We start from the raw sequence: 16158 nt of genomic DNA on the forward strand, positions 1-16158 counted from the left end.
ACTTTCAGTAGGAAATCCCTAGTAGGAAATCCTAGCAGGATTCTAGTAGGAGGGAAAATGGTGGCGCTCCTAGTTGGATGCATTGGTGAGATTCCTAGTGTGAGCAAACAGTTTAAAGACACAGGGTATGTTGTTTCCTCAACTTGGTACAGTAGGGGCTCCCAGAAGGAGAGCACAAGGTGCAGGTGGTTGCCCTGTATAAGAAAAGGGAGCCCTCGTGGGAAGAGCCAGGACATTATTGTGGGTAGGGCAAAGAAATAAGAAACCCTAGGTGGGAGACGATCGAGGCACGGCGGGACCCTGGTGGAAGGGCGCAGGAAATATTGTGGGAAGCCAGAGGCTGGGGACAAGGAGCTCTCCAGGGAGAGAAAGGGAAACCGCAGAGAGAGGGCTTGAGAACACAAGGGACACCAGTGTGAAGGTAGGGCAAACGATTATATTGGAGCATAATTTCCCCACCTTAGGTGCCCAGCCCCACTTACCCAGGCAGAGTTCAAAGACGTAGGCATAGTAGGACCAGAGCACGACGAGGACAATAACGAGCACTGGCACCCAGGACAGTACCCGGCGGCAGCACCGCAGCCCCCCAGATAGAGCCATCTTCCAGCCTCGCCGCATCTTTGGCTCGAAGATCGACCAAGCAGGCCTGCTGGCGCCGGGTCGGAACCGCTAGGGTGGCGGCTGCGAGGCTGGAAGGCGCGCTGTGCGGCACTCCACTGCCTAGCCTGGCGGGAACCCTCTCGCTGAGCCGTCGACACCTGTGGGGCTGCGCTGCTGAGTGCGCCCTGCCTGGCACAACAGGCTTGAGTCACGGCGTTGAGGAACTAGCCATGTTGGAGCGGAAAGGTGATCCGTCAGGCAGTCGGAGCTAGCACGCTCAGAGGGAGTGCAGTCCCTCCCCTTTCTGCCTCCTCCCCACCCTGTGTTTCCAGGCTGGATGCAGGGCTGGACCTCCGCAAAATCGTGAAGCAGAAGAAATTTGGGTCCGCCCATCTGCTCTTACTGCACTGTGTCCGCCGTCTTTGTTTCTGTCTCTGTGTCTCTCTCTCCCTTCGTTCTGTTTCCCTCCCCCTGCTACCCCCCACACAGTTACACACACACACACACGCAGTGTGAAAGATGCGAGCCATAGCATCTCATAACATGAAGGCCATCCAGCTCCATCCTCCCACTGCTGCTTGAACAATATGCTTAACACGTAGTGCCGCAGTCGCTGCTTGGGTAAGTCCTTTGACAGGGCACTCCCTCCTTCCCTTTTCCCTCCCCGCAGAATCAGCTTAGTATGTTTTTAGAACAAACACGTTGGTATAAAAAAACAAATGAGGGAGACAGTGATTCTGAGAGGGGTCAGGGAAAGCTACAAAGGTAGTGATATTTAAGCTGAGCTATATTAATAAATTCAGGTTTTCCAGGCAGATGAGAGGAGGAGGACCTTTTAGACAGAGGAAACAGCATTTACAAAGTCATAGAGTAATGAAAGTCCAAAAATGTTCCAGGAGCAGCTAGTGTGGCTTGAAGAGGGTGTGTGAAGAAGAGAGGCTAAGAATGAGACTGGGAATATGAGGCCATGGTGTGAAGGCTCTTATATGTCCTAGCATGGCATGGGGACATAATCATGTAAAGCAGATTATGAAGAGCCATCAAAGGTTTGGGGGAAACGGAGTGACATCAGGGATATGTTTTTGTGAAATAACTGGCAGGATTTTGGAAAGGAAGATGGCCTCGAAGTAGGAAGATCAATTAGGAGGTAATTTAATTCAACAAATGTTTTTGGAGTGGTTGCTTCCTGTTAGATCAACTTGGGTACAAAAAGAATGACAAAATAGTGGGCCTGACCCCAAGAAGCTCATGTTCTCATTGGGGCTGTAGTTGTTCATTGACACAAGTACAATAATAGAAGTACAGCAGGCTCTTGGCATTTATGGATTTGACACTCACTGTTTTTTCCAAAAGTCTTTTACATGGAGAAATTTGTGATTTTGCTGAGATGCATGTGTGATTCACATTCTGTGTGACTACTGTGTGGGAGCAAGTGTCTCTACGAGGTTGATCTCTGTTCTTTATTTATGGTTATATATGCAGTAAATTACCTAAAGGGATAAAAGCTTTATTGTTTCTTTTCAGATTAAGCTAATTTTATGGTTGATGTTACTAAATTCATGATGCAATGAAATGCAGAGTTCATTTTGGTTACAATATTTAGTAGCCTAGTTAATTATTTGAGCCCTAAGGTTCTGACATGTATACTTAAATTTTCCAATATTCATAATTTGGGGCTTGTGGAACATGTATCTTGGGATTGTCAAGGGTATACTATTTAAACCAAGTAGCCTTGAGGAGGCAATGATTAAGTGTGAAAGGGAAAGTCCCAGTTGGATTTTGAATAATGACTAGGATTTCACCGAGAAGATAAGATTTGGGAGTAGGATTTAAGGGAGTAGGGGATTCCAGGCAAAAGGAAATATGTGGTGGCAAATATATGCGAAACAGCACAACATACTTGGGGGACTGCAAGTAGCCCGCTTTTGCTGGAAGATATTAACAGTAGTCTAACCAAGAGATGGTAAGAGCCTAGGCCTAAGCCAGGCTATGAGGGGAAGGAGAGGAGGGGAAAGATGTAATAGTGTTCGGGGAAATCAACAGAATTTGTCATCCAGTTGGCAGGTGAGGAGTGAGATAAGTTAAAGCTAACAGCCGGATTTGTGACTTCAATGCCTGAATGAACAATGTTGCCAATCACCATGATAGGGGCTATTGTGAGAAGAGCAGAGTTGGTGGGGGAAGTTGATAACTTTCATGTTTTGACATGATTAATTTTGCCTAAATCTTCCTCTTCTAAGATAGCCCGATCACTAATCAAATAGTCTGGGGCCGGGGGGCTTATGACAGGGATAGCTCACACCCAAAGGAGCATGGAGGGCCAAGAACCAGAGAGACAAACCATGTTCAAGTGTATACATCAATGATTGGCAAACTATGCTTATGGGCCAAATATGGCCCACTGACTTTTTTATGAATAAAGTTTTATTGAAACACATTCATGTCAATTTGTAGTCTATGGCTGTTTTGTACAATGCTGAGTTGGAGTAGTTGTGACATAGATCATATAGCATGCAAAGCCTACATTGATTTAAATTTATTTTTAAAGACTTTATTTATTAGAGCAATGTTAGATTAACAGCAAAATTGAAAGGAAGGTTCAAAGATTTCCTATATAACCCCTACCACCACATGCATAGCCGCCTCCATTATCAACATCCCCCACCAGAGTGGTACATTTGTTACAATCTATGAATCAGCATCAACATATATTTATCATCCAAAGTCCATAGTTTCTATTAGCATTCACTATTGGTGTTGTACAGTCTGTGGGTTTGGACAAATATATAATGACTTGTATCCACCATTACAGTCTCATATAGAATATTTTTGCTGCCCTAAAACTCTGTGTTCTACCTGTTCATCTCTCCCTCTCCACAACTCTTGGAAACTATTGATTTTTTTTTTTTACTGTTTCCATAGTTTGCCTCTTCCAGAATGTCATATAGTTGGAATGATACAGTATGTAACCTTTACAGATTGGCTTCTTTCACTTAGTAATATGCATTTAAGATTCCTCCATGTCGTTTCATGGCTTGATAACTCATTTCTTATTAGTGTTGAATAATATTCCATTTTCTGGATGTACCACAGTTTATTTATACACTCACTCACTGAAAGACATCTTGGTTGCTTCCAAATTTTGGTTGTTATGAATAAAGCTGCTATAAACATCCCTGTGCAAGTTTTTGTGTGGACATAGGTTTTCACCTTATTTGGATAAATACCAAGGACTGAGATTGTTGGATCATGTGGTAAGAGTATATTTAGTTTTGTAAGAAACTGCCAAAGTGTCTTCAAAAGTAGCTGTACTATTTTGTGTTTCCAGCAGAAATGACTGAGAGTTCCTGTTTCTCTACATCCTTGCTAGAATTTCGTGAGGCTAGTGTTCTGGATTTTGGCCATTGGAAAAGTCTGTAGTGGTATTTCATTGTTTTAATTTGCACATCTCTGATGACATATAGTGTGGAGCATCTTTTTGTATGTTTATTTGCCATCTATATATCTTCTTTGGTGAGGTGTCTATTCAGGTCTTTAGCCCTTTTTTTGAGATGCTTGCTTTCTTATTGTTTAATTTTAAAGAATTTTTGTGTATTTTAGATTACAGCTCTTTATCATGTGTCTTTTGCAAATATTTTCTTTCAGTGTGTGGCCTTTTTATTCTCTTGATAGTGTCTTTAGCAGAGCAATTTTTTTATTTTAATGAAGTCCAGCTTATTAATTCTTTCTTTCATGGATTGTGTCTTTGGTGTTCCATCTAAAAAGCCATCACCAAACCCAAGGTTATCTGGATTTTCACATATGTTACATTCTGGGAGTTATACAGTTTTGTGTTTTATATTTAGGTCTGTAATCCATTTTGAGTTAATTTTTATGAAGAGTATAATGTCTGTGTCTAGATTTGTTATTTTTTTTTTTTTTGCATGTGGATGTCCATTTGTTCCAGAACCATTTGTAAAAATGATGATCCTTCCTAGCACTTTGGGAGGCCGAGGCCAGTGGATCACCTGAGGTCAGGAGTTCGAGACGAGCTTGGCCAACATGGTGAAACCCTGTCTCTACTAAAAATACAAAAATTAGCCGGGTGTGATGACATGCGCCTGTAATGCCAGCTACTCAGGAGGCTGAGGCAGGAAAATTGCTTGAACCCAGGAGGTGGAGGTTGCAGTGAGCCGAGATTGCGTCACTGCATTCCAGCCTGGGTTACAGAGCAAGACTCTGTCTTTAAAAACAAAACAAAACAAAACAAAACAAACAAGGTCTTTTCTCCATTGTATTACATTTACCCCTTTGTCAAAGATCAGGAGATTTTATTTATATGGGTCTATTTCTATTTCCAGGTTCTCTATGTTTTCCACTGATCTGTTTGTCTATTATTTCATCAATATCACAGTGTCTTGATTATTGTTGCTTTATAGTAAGTCTTGAAATTGGCTAGTGTCAGTCCTCTAACATTGTTCTTTTTCAATATTGTGGTGTTCTGGATATTTTGCCTCTCCATAAAAACTTTAGAACGAGTTTGTTGATATCCACAAAGTAATTTGCTTGGATTTTGATTGGGATTGCATTGAATCTATAGATTGGGAAGAACTGACATCATGATAATATTGGGTCTTCCTATCCATGAACATGGAACACCTTTCCATTTATGTAGTTCTTCTTTGATTTCATCAGAATTTTGTAGTTTTCCTCATATAAATCTTGTACATATTTTGTTAGATTTCCACATAAGTATTTCATGCTAATGTAAATGGGACTTCCACTTAAGTATTTCGTGCTAATGTAAATGGGATTGTGTTAGTAATTTCAGATTCTACTTGTTCATTGCTGCTTTATAGAAAATTGATTGACTTTTGTATATTCATCTTGTGTCCTTCGACTTTGCTATAATTGCTTATTAGCTCCAGCTTTTCCGTTGATTCTTTCAGATTTTCTGCATAAACAATGATGTGATTGATGAACAAAAACAATGTTATTTCATCCTTCCAAATTAGTGTTCCTTTTGTTTCATTTTCTTGTCTCATTGCATTAGCTAGGACGTCCAGTATGTTATTGAAAAGGATGACAAGAGGGTCATCCTTGCTCATGGACATCCTTGCCCTGTTCCTGATTTTAATGGGAAAGATTCTATTTTCTTACCATTAAGCATGATGTTAGTTACAGGGTTTTTAAAATAGACATTCTTATTACATTAAGGAAGTTCCCCTCATTTCCTAGATTCTAAGATTTTTAAAAAATTATGAATAGATGTTGGATTTTGTCAGATGTTTTATTTGCATCTAATGATATGATCATGTGATTTTTCTTCTGTAGCCTGTTGATGGTATGGATTACATTAATTGATATTCTAATGTTGTACCAGCCTTTCATACCTGGAATAAATCTCACTTGACTGAGGTGTATACTTATTTTTATACATTGGGTTTGATTTGCTAGTATTTTGTTGAGAATTTTTTTGCATCTATGTTCATTAGAGATATTGATCTATAGTTTTCTTCTCTTGTAGTGTCTTTGCCTGGTTTTTGGTATTAGGGTGATGCTGGTCTGATAGAATGTGTTAGGAAGTATTTCCTCTGCTTCTATAATTTGAAAGAGATTGTACAGGATTGGTATAATTTCTTCCTTAAATGTTTTGTGGAATTCACCAGTGAACTCATCAGAGCCTGGTGATTTCTGTTTTGGAAGGTTATTAGTTGTTGATTCAATATCATCAATAGATATAGGCCTATTCAGATTGTTTATTTATTTTTCTTAATTTTTAATTTTATTTTTTGGTTCTTTTTAAAAATTTCAATAGTGATAGGGGTACAAGTGATTTTGGGTTACGTGGACGAATTATATAGTGGGGAAGTCTGAGATTTTAGTGCACCTGTCACCCAAGTACTGTGCATTGTACCCAATATGTAGTTTTTTGTCCCTAATCCTCCTCCAACTCTCCCCTCTTCTGGGTTTCCAGTGTCCATTAAACCACTCTGTATGTCCTTGCATACCCATAGCTTAGTTCCCACTTACAAGTGAGAACATATGGTGTTTGGTTTTTCATTCCTGAGTTACTTCACTTAGAATAATGGCCTCCAGTTTCATCCAAGTTGCTGAAAATTACATTATTTCATTCTTTTTTATGGTTTAGTAGTATTCCTTGGTGTGTGTGTGTGTGTGTGTGTGTGTGTGTGTGTGTATGTGTATATATATACACATATATACATATATACGTATATATATATAAATATATATATATATATATTGCATTTTATTTATTCACTCATCAGTTGATGGGCACTTAGTTTGGTTCCATGTCTTCACAATTGTGAATTGTGCTGCAATAAACATACATGTGCAGATTTCTTTTTGATATAATGGCTTCTTTTCCTTTGGGTGGATATCTAGTAATGGAACTGCTGGATCAAATGGTAGATCTACTTTTAGTTATTTGAGAAATCTACATACTCCTTTCCATAAAAAGTTTTACTAATTTACATTCTCACCAGCAGTGTGTGTTTCTTCTTCACCACATGAGCATGGGATATATTTCCATTTGTTTGTGTCATCTATGATTTCTTTCGCCTCCTTGGTTAATACTCCTAGGTATTTCATTTTATTTTTTCCAGCTGTTGCAAAAGGAAGTGAGTTATTGATTTGATTCTCAGCTTAGTTGTTGGTGGTGTATAGCAGTGCTACTGATTTATGTATATTGATTTTATAACCTGAGACTTTACTAAATTCATTTATCAAACCTAGGAGATTTTTTGGAGGAGTCTTTGGAGTTTTCTTGGTATACAATCATATCAGCAAACAGAGGTAGTTTGACTTCCTCTTTTCCAATTTGGGTGCCCTTTATTTCTTTCTCTTATCTGATTGTTCTGGCTAGTATTTCCAGTACTATGTTGAATAAAAGTGTTGAATGTGAGCATCCTTGTCACATTCCTGTTCTCAGGGAATGATTTCAATTTTTCCTCATTCAGTATAGTGCTGGCTGTGGGGATTTTTATATACGGCTTTTATTATCTTGAGGTACATCCCTTCTATACCTAGTTTGTTGAGGATTTTTATCATAAAGGGATGATGGAATTTATCAAATGCTTTTTCTGAATCTATTGACTTTCATGTGTTGAACCATCCCTGCATCCCTGGGACAAAACTCACTTGATAATGGTTAATTAACTTTTTAATGTTGAATTTGGTTCGCTAGTATTTTGTTGAGTATTTTTGCATCTATGTTCATCAGGGATATGGGTGTGTTGTTTTCTTCTTCTTATCATGTCCCTTCTTGGCTTTGGTATTGGGGAGATACTGGTTTCATAGAATGAATTAGGGCATATGCTGTTGGTCTCTTCAGGATTTCTATTTCTGCTTCAAGCTAGGAGGGAAGTATGTTTTCAGGAATCTATTCGTTTTCTCTAGATATTCTAGTTTGAGTGCATAGAGGTGTTCATAGTAATCTCAAATGGATTTTTATACTTCTGTGCTGTTGGTTGTAAGTCTTCACTTTCATTTTCCATTAAGCTTATTTGAATCTTTTCTCTTTGTTTCTGGGTTAATCTACCTAATAGTCTATTGATGTTGTCTTTTCAAAAAACAGTTTTCTGTTTCATTGATCTTTGGTATTGTGTTTTTTATTTTTTAGTTTTAATTTCAGTTAGTTCTGCTCTGATCTTTGTAATTTTTTTTTCTTCTGCTAGCTTTGGGTTTGTTCTTCTTTCTCTAGTTCCTTGAGATGTGTTGTTAGTTTGTCAATTTGTGAGGTTTCAGATATTTTGCTGTAGGCATTTAGTGCTGTAAACTTTTTTCTTAGCGTGGCTTCTGCTTTATTTCAGGAGTTGTGGTAAGTTGCATCACTGTTATCATTAATTTCAAAGAATTTTTAAATTTACATCTTGATTTTATTAACCCCAAAATTATTCAGGAACAGATTGTTCAATTTTCATGTATTTGTATAGTTTTCAGGGTTCCTTATGTAATTGATTTCTAGTTTTATTCCACTGTGGTTTGAGAAGATACTCTAAATGATTTTGATTTTTAAAAATTTATTGAGACTTATTTTGTGTCCTGTTGTATGCTCAATCTTGGAGAATGTTCCATGTGCTGATGAGAAGAAGGTATATTCTGCAGTTATTGATAGAATGTTCTGTAGATATCTGTGTAGTCCATTTGTTCTAGAGTACAGTTTAAATTCAGTGTTTCTTTGTTGAATTTCTGCCATGATGATCTGTCTAGTGCTGTCAGTGGAGTCTTTTTTTTTTTTTTTTTTTTTGAGATGGAGTCTCGCTCTGTTGCTGTTGCCCAGGCTGGATGGAGTGCAGTGGTGCGATCTTGGCTCACTGCAAGCTCCGCCTCCTGGGTTCACACCATTCTCTGGCTTCAGCCTCCCAAGTAGCTGAGACTACAGGTGCTTGCCACCACGCCTGGCTAATTTTTTGTATTTTTGGTAGAGACGGGGTTTCACCGTGTTAGCCGGGATGGTCTTGATCTCCTGACCTCGTGATCCGCCCGCCTCGGCCTCCCAAAGTGCTGAGATTACAGGCGTGAGCCACCACGCCCAGCCAAGTGCTGTCGGTGGAGTCTTAAAGTCACTCACTGTTATTGTGTTGCTGTCTGCTGATCTCCTCAAGTCAAGTAGTAATAGTTTTATGAATCTGGGAACTCCCGAGGTAGGTGCATACATATTTAGGATTGTAATATTTTCTCGTTGGATTGATTCTCTTATTATTATCATTACTGTTGCTGCTTTAAAATGTGCTTTATCTAATATAGTAATAGGAATAACTGCTCACTTTTGGTTGTCTTTTGCATGGAATATCGTTTTCCACCCTTTTACCTTGAGTCTATAAAAATCCTTACATGTTAGGTGTGTGTCTTGAAGACAGCAGATATTCAGTTTATGATTTCTTTTTTAAGATGGAGTCTTGCTCTGTTGCCAGGCTGGAGTGCAGTAGTGCGATCTCAGATCACTGCAACCTCCAGCTCCCGGGTTCAAGCGATTCTCCTGCCTCAGCCTCCCAAGTAGCTGGGACTACAGGCATGCACCACCTCACCCAACTAATTTTTGTATTTTTAGTAGAGATCAGTTTGTGACTTTTAAAATCCATTCCACCAATCTGTATCTTTTAAGAAGAGCATTTATATCACATATATTCAACATTAATATTGAGATGTGAGGTACTACTCGAGTCATCATGTTGATTGTTACTTAGTTACATTGTTTTCTTCATTGTGTTATTCTTTCATAAGCCCTGTGAGTTTTATGCATTCAAGAGGTTCTCTTCTGGTGCATATCGACCTTTTGTCTTAATCTTTAGAACTTTTAGCATTTCTTGTAGGGCTGGTCTTGTAGTGTCAAATGCCCTCAGCATTTGCTTGAAAAATCTTTATTTCTCCTCCATTTATAAAACATAGTCTTGCTGGATAAAAATTTATTGGTCAACAGTTATTTTGTTTAAGGAGGCCAAAGCTAGGACCCCAATCCCTCCTGACTTGTCAAGTTCCTGCTGAGAAGTCTGCTGTTTGATAGGTTTTCCTTTATAGGTTGCCTTATGCTTTTGTCTTACTGCTCTTAGAATTCTTTTCTCCCTTACACCCTCTTGTATTTGGATGTATAAATCTCTATCAAGGCCAGGGAGGTTTTGCTCAATTATTTCCTCAAGCAAGTTTTTCAAAGTTTTTGCTTCTTCTTCAGAACACCAGTGATTCTTAGGTTTGGCAATTGTACATAGTCCCACATTTCTTGGAGACTTTGTTCTTTTATTTTATTTTTTTGTCTAATTGGGCTAATTAAAAAGCCTTTTTTTGAGCTCTGAAATTCTTTCTCTTTGGTATAGTGTATTGTTAAAATTTTCCATTGCATTTTGTAATTTCCTAAATGTGTCATTTACTTCCAAAATCTCTAATTTTTTTATTCTTCATCTTTTTTTAGTATTCATGATATGTTTCTGCATTGTTTGAATTTCTTTACAATTTAGCCATATATATTCATCATTTATCTCTCTGTGTGTACACTCAGCTCCTGGCTACATCTTTGGATGTGTCTTCCTAAGGACTAGTATGAGAACATATGGGGTGTACACCTAGGAGTGGGGTTTCTGGTTCCTTGGGGTGCTCATTCTTGATTTCCTTGAGTAGGCAACAATGTAGGTTTGCATCTGCAGGATCTGAGGGTTCTCAGACCTTCATATCATGTCCAACACTTAGTATTATATGACTTTCTAATGTTTTTCAATTGGATGGGTGCAATTTGTTATTCATTGCTTTGTTTTATGTTTCTCTATTTTCTACTTAAGTTGAGCCTCTGTCTCTGATTTTTTTTTGGAGCAGGGGGACCAAGTCTCACTCTGTCGCCCAGGCTGGAGTGCAGTGGTGTGATCTCGGCTCACTGCAACCTCCACCTCCTGGGTTCAAGCGATTCTCCTGCCTCAGCCTCCTGAGTAGCTGGGATTACAGGCACCCACCACCATGCCCAGGTAATTTTTGTATTTTTAATAGAGACAGGGTTTTGCCATATTGGCCAGGCTGGTCTTGAACTTCTGACCTCTGGTGACCCACCTGCCTTGGCCTCCCAAAGTGCTGGGATTACAGGCGTGAGCCACCACACCTGGCCAGTATTTCTTTTTTTTTTTTTTTCGTTTTTTCTTTTTTTGACTCTTTATTTCCATTTTAGTGATCATTCAGCATATGATAGAGCCATTATATTATTTATACAATAATGATAATAACAATAATTATTCTTTGTTTGCCAACATCTATCTTCAAATCAAAATAGTGAGATACTCAATTTCTCTATAAATAGACCAGCCTAATTTTGATAATGCATATAATGAAACATTTAATTATGTATTGTACTTTTTAAAGATTATTTAGAGTATTTTTTATTTCAGTAGTTTTTGGGGAACAGGTGGTGTTTGGTTACATGCATATGTTCTTTAGTGGTGATTTCTGAGATTTTGGTGTACCCATCACCGAGCAATGTACACTGCACCCATTGTGTAGTCTTATTCTTCACCCACCTCCCAACCTTCCCCTTGAGTCCCCAGAGTCCAATATATTATTCTTATCCTTTTGCACCCTCATAGCTTAGTTCCCACTTGTAAGTGAGAATATAAAATGTTTGGGTTTCCATTCCTGAGTTACTTCATGTAGAATAATGGTCTCTAACTCCATCCAGGTTGCTGTGAATGCAATTATTTCATTTTCTTAGGGCTGAGAAGTATTCCGTGGTATATATATGTATATATAAATATATACATTTTCTTTATCCAGTCGTGGGTTGATGGGCATTTAGGCTGGTTTCATAATTTTGCAACTGTGAATTGTGCTGCTATAAACATGTGTGTGTAAGTGTTTTTTTCATATAATGACTCCTTGTTCTCTGGGTAGATACTCCAGTAGTGGGATTGCTGGATCAAATGGTAGATCTACTTTTTGTTCTTTAAGAAATCTCCATATTGATTTCCATAGTGGTTGTACTAGTTTACATTCCCACCAGCAGTTTAAGTGTTCCCTTTCACCATATTCATGCCAGCATCTATTTTTGTTTATTTTTAAATTATGGCCATTCTTGCAGGAGTAAGGTGGTATCTCATTGTGTTTTTGATTTGCGTTTCTCTGATAATTAGTGATGTTGAACATTTTTTTATGTTTGTTGGCCATCTGTATATCTTCTTTTGAGAATTATCTATTCATGTTCTTAGCCCACTTTTTGATGGGATTATTTGCTTTTTTCTTGCTTATTTGTTTGAGTTCCTTGTAGATTCTGGATATTAGTCCCTTGTCAGATACATAATTTATGAGTATTTTTCCCACTTTGTGGATTTTGTTTACTCTGCTGATTATTTCTTTTGCTGTGAAGAAGCTTTTTAGTTTAAGTCCAATCTATTTATTTTTGTTTTTGTTGCATTTGCTTTTGGGTTCTTGGTTATGAACTCTGCATAGGCCAATGTCTAGAAGAATTTTTCCAAAGTTATCTTCTAGAAGTGATCAAAATATATACATTTAAAATAAACCATACAATTTTACTAGTAAGAAAGCCTGTAGTTAAATTTAATTCAAATTGAGTTTCACAAGTTAGTAATTTAAATCCTTAGACAAAGTTACAGAAAGTGCATCTTCTTGTTTTCCATCTTCATACAATGTTAAATTTTTCTCTTTGGTGTTTATACCATTTAAAAAATAAACACAGCCTAATACTTAAGCAATATGTACATTTAAATTTTTGGTGGTGGTTTGTATGTTAAAAGAAACAGCTTTCTTAGAATTTGCCTCAATTTCTGGTAGAAATGCTTACAGGAACTAGCTAATTAAAACTAAGAAAAGCACATTAAAAATATTGATTTACTTTATATCAAATGGTTGTTCTTTGAATACTAATGAAGATAGACAAGACCCATTAAGGTGAAGTGGGCTATTTCAAATATTCAACAGTTTGCATATATATATGTATATATATGTATTTTTTTTAATTTTTTTTTTGAGACAGAGTCTTGCTCTGTCTTCCAGGCTGGAGTGCAGTGGCCCAATCTCAGCTCACTGCAACCTTTGCCTCCTGAGTTCAAGTGATTGTCCAGCTCAGCCTCCTGAGTAGCTGGACTACAGGTGTGCACCACCATGCACAGATAATTTTTATATTTTTAGTAGACTGGGTTTCACCATGTTGGCCACGCTTGTCTCAAACTCCTGACCTCAAGTGATCTGCCCACCTTGGCTTCCCAAAGTGTTGGGATTACAGGTGTGAGTCACTATGCCCAACCCTAGTTTACATAAATATTAAAACAATGTTTTTTTTTTATCTTTGCCTAGAAACTGCTATTTTTTAAAAATCTTATTATTATACTTTAAGTTTTAGGGTACATGTGCACAATGTGCAGGTTGGTTACATATGTATACATGTGCCATGTTGGTGTGCTGCACCCATTAACTCGCCATTTACATTAGGTATATCTCCTAATGCTATCCCTCCCCCCTCCCCCAACCCTACAACAGTCCCCAGAGTGTGATGTTCCCCTTCCTGTGTCCATGTGTTCTCATTATTCAATTCCCACCTATGAGTGAGAACATGCAGTGTTTGTTTTTTTGTCCTTGCGATAGTTTACTGAGAATGATGATTTCCAATTTCATCCATGTCTCTACAAAGGACATGAACTCATCCTTTTTTATGGCTGCATAGTATTCCATGGTGTATATGTGCCACATTTTCTTAATCCAGTCTATCATTGATGGACATTTGGGTTGGTTCCAAGTCTTTGCTATTGTGAATAGTGCCGCAATAAACATACGTGTGCATGTGTCTTTATAGCAGCATGATTTCTAATCCTTTGGGTATATACCCAGTAATGGGATGGCTGGGTCAAATGGTATTTCTAGTTCTAGATCCCTGAGGAATCGCCACACTGACTTCCACAATGGTTGAACTCGTTTACAGTCCCACCAACAGTGTAAAAGTGTTCCTATTTCTCCACATCCTCTGCAGCACCTGTTGTTTCCTGACTTAAAAAAAAAAGTTTTTAAGAGCTAAGCATCTGTATCCACTGACAGCAATGCAATACCTAGTTTATGATGACGTGAAACAAAACAAATACCCATAAGGAAAAAAGCTGTATTTTATCTAAATTTACTTTCAGTCAATAGTTAAGTAGCATTTTCCTCCCAGTACTATACTCCCTCTCTCTATAAGGCTGTTCTTGGGAGCCAGACGGCTTAGGTAATAAGGTAGCCAAGAGGATAACTACTTGTAGTTATAAATCGACAATAACTTTTGCTTTTCTCTTAATTTGCTAATAGTTGTGTCTAAAAAATGCAATTCTTAAAAAGGTATCATTTCTGATTTAGTTGCCATCTGTAACCTGTGGAAACTAAGCACATGAAACTACAATATCAGCAAATTTCTTGAAATCCTTATAGAAAACATAAATTATCACTAATTTCAAACTCTGATTTATTAGTGTATCACTCAATCTTTTTAAAAAATGAAAAAGAAAAAGAAAAGCAGCTCCAAAGATAGTCTTATACCATCCTTTAAAAAGGAAACTGTTTCATTTAACTTTACACCCACCTCACACCGCAGTTTCAAAACAGAGTATTTAATTGTCGTAGTCATGGGAATTACACCAAGATGAGGTTTTATATTTTGTTCCCATAGCTTCTGGTTAACAAAAAACACATGCTTCTTTTATTGAAGGAGTTTGGTCCAGCTGATGTTAATGTATTTCTTCCAATATTTTTAATCCTCATCTTTGCTTCTGGAGGCATTGCCTCAGGTTGGCTACCTTCATCTTCATTAAAACCTGCTGCTACCAAAAGAATTTTTGAAGCAAGAGTTGGAACAGGTTCTTTAGGCTTACTTAATCCAAGTTTGATGGATATGGCTGATGCTTTCTTTGTCATGTGACTACCTGTGGCAGATCTAAACTTGATCTTTGTAGGCTTTGTTGGGAGGACTGCAGCTTCTTTTTCAGCTGATGGCTTCTCAGTGCTGCGACGAACACTTTTCTCTCCATTACCGGAATAAACAGCCTTAGTTTTCACAGGTTTTTTCACTTCTTCTTCAGGTCCTCCAATGGCTCCAGCTCACTGCAACTTTTCAGCCTTCTCCTCTCCCACCTTCCCATCTGCCATTTTCTCTGCCGTGGCCTACCCTGCAGCCAAGCCAAGCTCTTTCAGACTTTTTGCTGTAGGCGTTTAATGCTATGAAGTTTCCTCTTAGCACCACTTTTGCTGTATCTCAGATGTTTTGATAGGTTGTGTCACTATTATCATTCCGTTCAAAGGATTTTTAAATTTCTATCTTAATTTTATTGTTGACCCAAAGATTATTCAGGAGCAGATTATTTAATTTCCACGTATTTGTATAGTTTTGAACATTCCTTTTTGTATTGGCTTCCAATTTTTTTCCACTGTGGTCAGCAAGAGTACTGATATAATTTTGATACTCTTAAATTTATTGAGACTTTTTTGTTGCCTATCTTATGGTCTATCTTAGAAAATGTTCCATGTTCTGATAAAAAGATTATATATTCTGCAGTTGTTGGGTAGAATGTTCTGTAAACGTCTGTTAAGTTGATTTGTTCTAAGGCTATAGATTAAGTCAATTGTTTCTTATTTGACTTTCTGTCTTGATGACCTGTCCAGTGCTGTCAGTGTAGTATTAGTTTCCCACTATTACTGTGTTGCCATCTGTCTCATTTCTTAGGCCTAGTAGTAACTGTTTTATTGTTTTTTAAAATTGTTGTATTAATTTGGGAGCTCCAGTGTTACGTGCATATATATTGTGATATTTTCCTGTTGGCTAATTCTTTCATCATTATATAATGTCTCTCTTTGTCTTTTTAAACTGTTGAGGCTTTAAAATCTATTTTGTCTGGTATAAGAATAGCTACTCCTGCTTGCTTTTGGTTTTCATTTGCATTGAATATCTCTTTCCACCCCTTTACCTTATGTTTATGTGAGGCCATATGTGTTAGGTGAGTTTCTTGAAGACAGCAGATACTTTGTTGGTAGATTTTTATCCATTATGCCATTCTGTATCTTCTAAGTGAAGCATTTAGGCAACTTACATTTAACATTAGTATTGAG

General features: G+C 37.7%; 1 protein-coding gene, 1 long non-coding RNA gene and 1 pseudogene across 6 annotated transcripts in view; 1 reads left to right on the top strand and 2 right to left on the bottom strand.

Moving 5' to 3' along the window:
• Positions 1-627, bottom strand: part of ZDHHC15 (zinc finger DHHC-type palmitoyltransferase 15) — a 158742-nt gene extending 158115 nt beyond the window's left edge. For all 5 annotated transcript variants that reach the window (XM_054544748.2, XM_054544747.2, XM_054544744.2 and 2 more), the window contains exon 1: positions 483-627. In XM_054544748.2, coding sequence (XP_054400723.1) covers positions 483-618 — 136 coding nt within the window. In that variant the 5' untranslated portion in view covers positions 619-627. The remainder of the gene's footprint in view (positions 1-482) is intronic.
• A 284-nt stretch (positions 628-911) lies between these two features.
• LOC134760924 (uncharacterized) overlaps positions 912-16158 on the top strand; it is a 99082-nt gene continuing 83835 nt past the window's right edge. The window contains exon 1 of the long non-coding RNA XR_010139050.1: positions 912-1221. This is a non-coding gene — a long non-coding RNA (uncharacterized LOC134760924). The remainder of the gene's footprint in view (positions 1222-16158) is intronic.
• Positions 14667-15201, bottom strand: LOC100451204 (PEST proteolytic signal-containing nuclear protein-like; annotated as a pseudogene).

This window comes from Pongo abelii, chromosome X (genome assembly GCF_028885655.2).
Source record: "Pongo abelii isolate AG06213 chromosome X, NHGRI_mPonAbe1-v2.0_pri, whole genome shotgun sequence".
NCBI lineage: Eukaryota > Metazoa > Chordata > Mammalia > Primates > Hominidae > Pongo > Pongo abelii.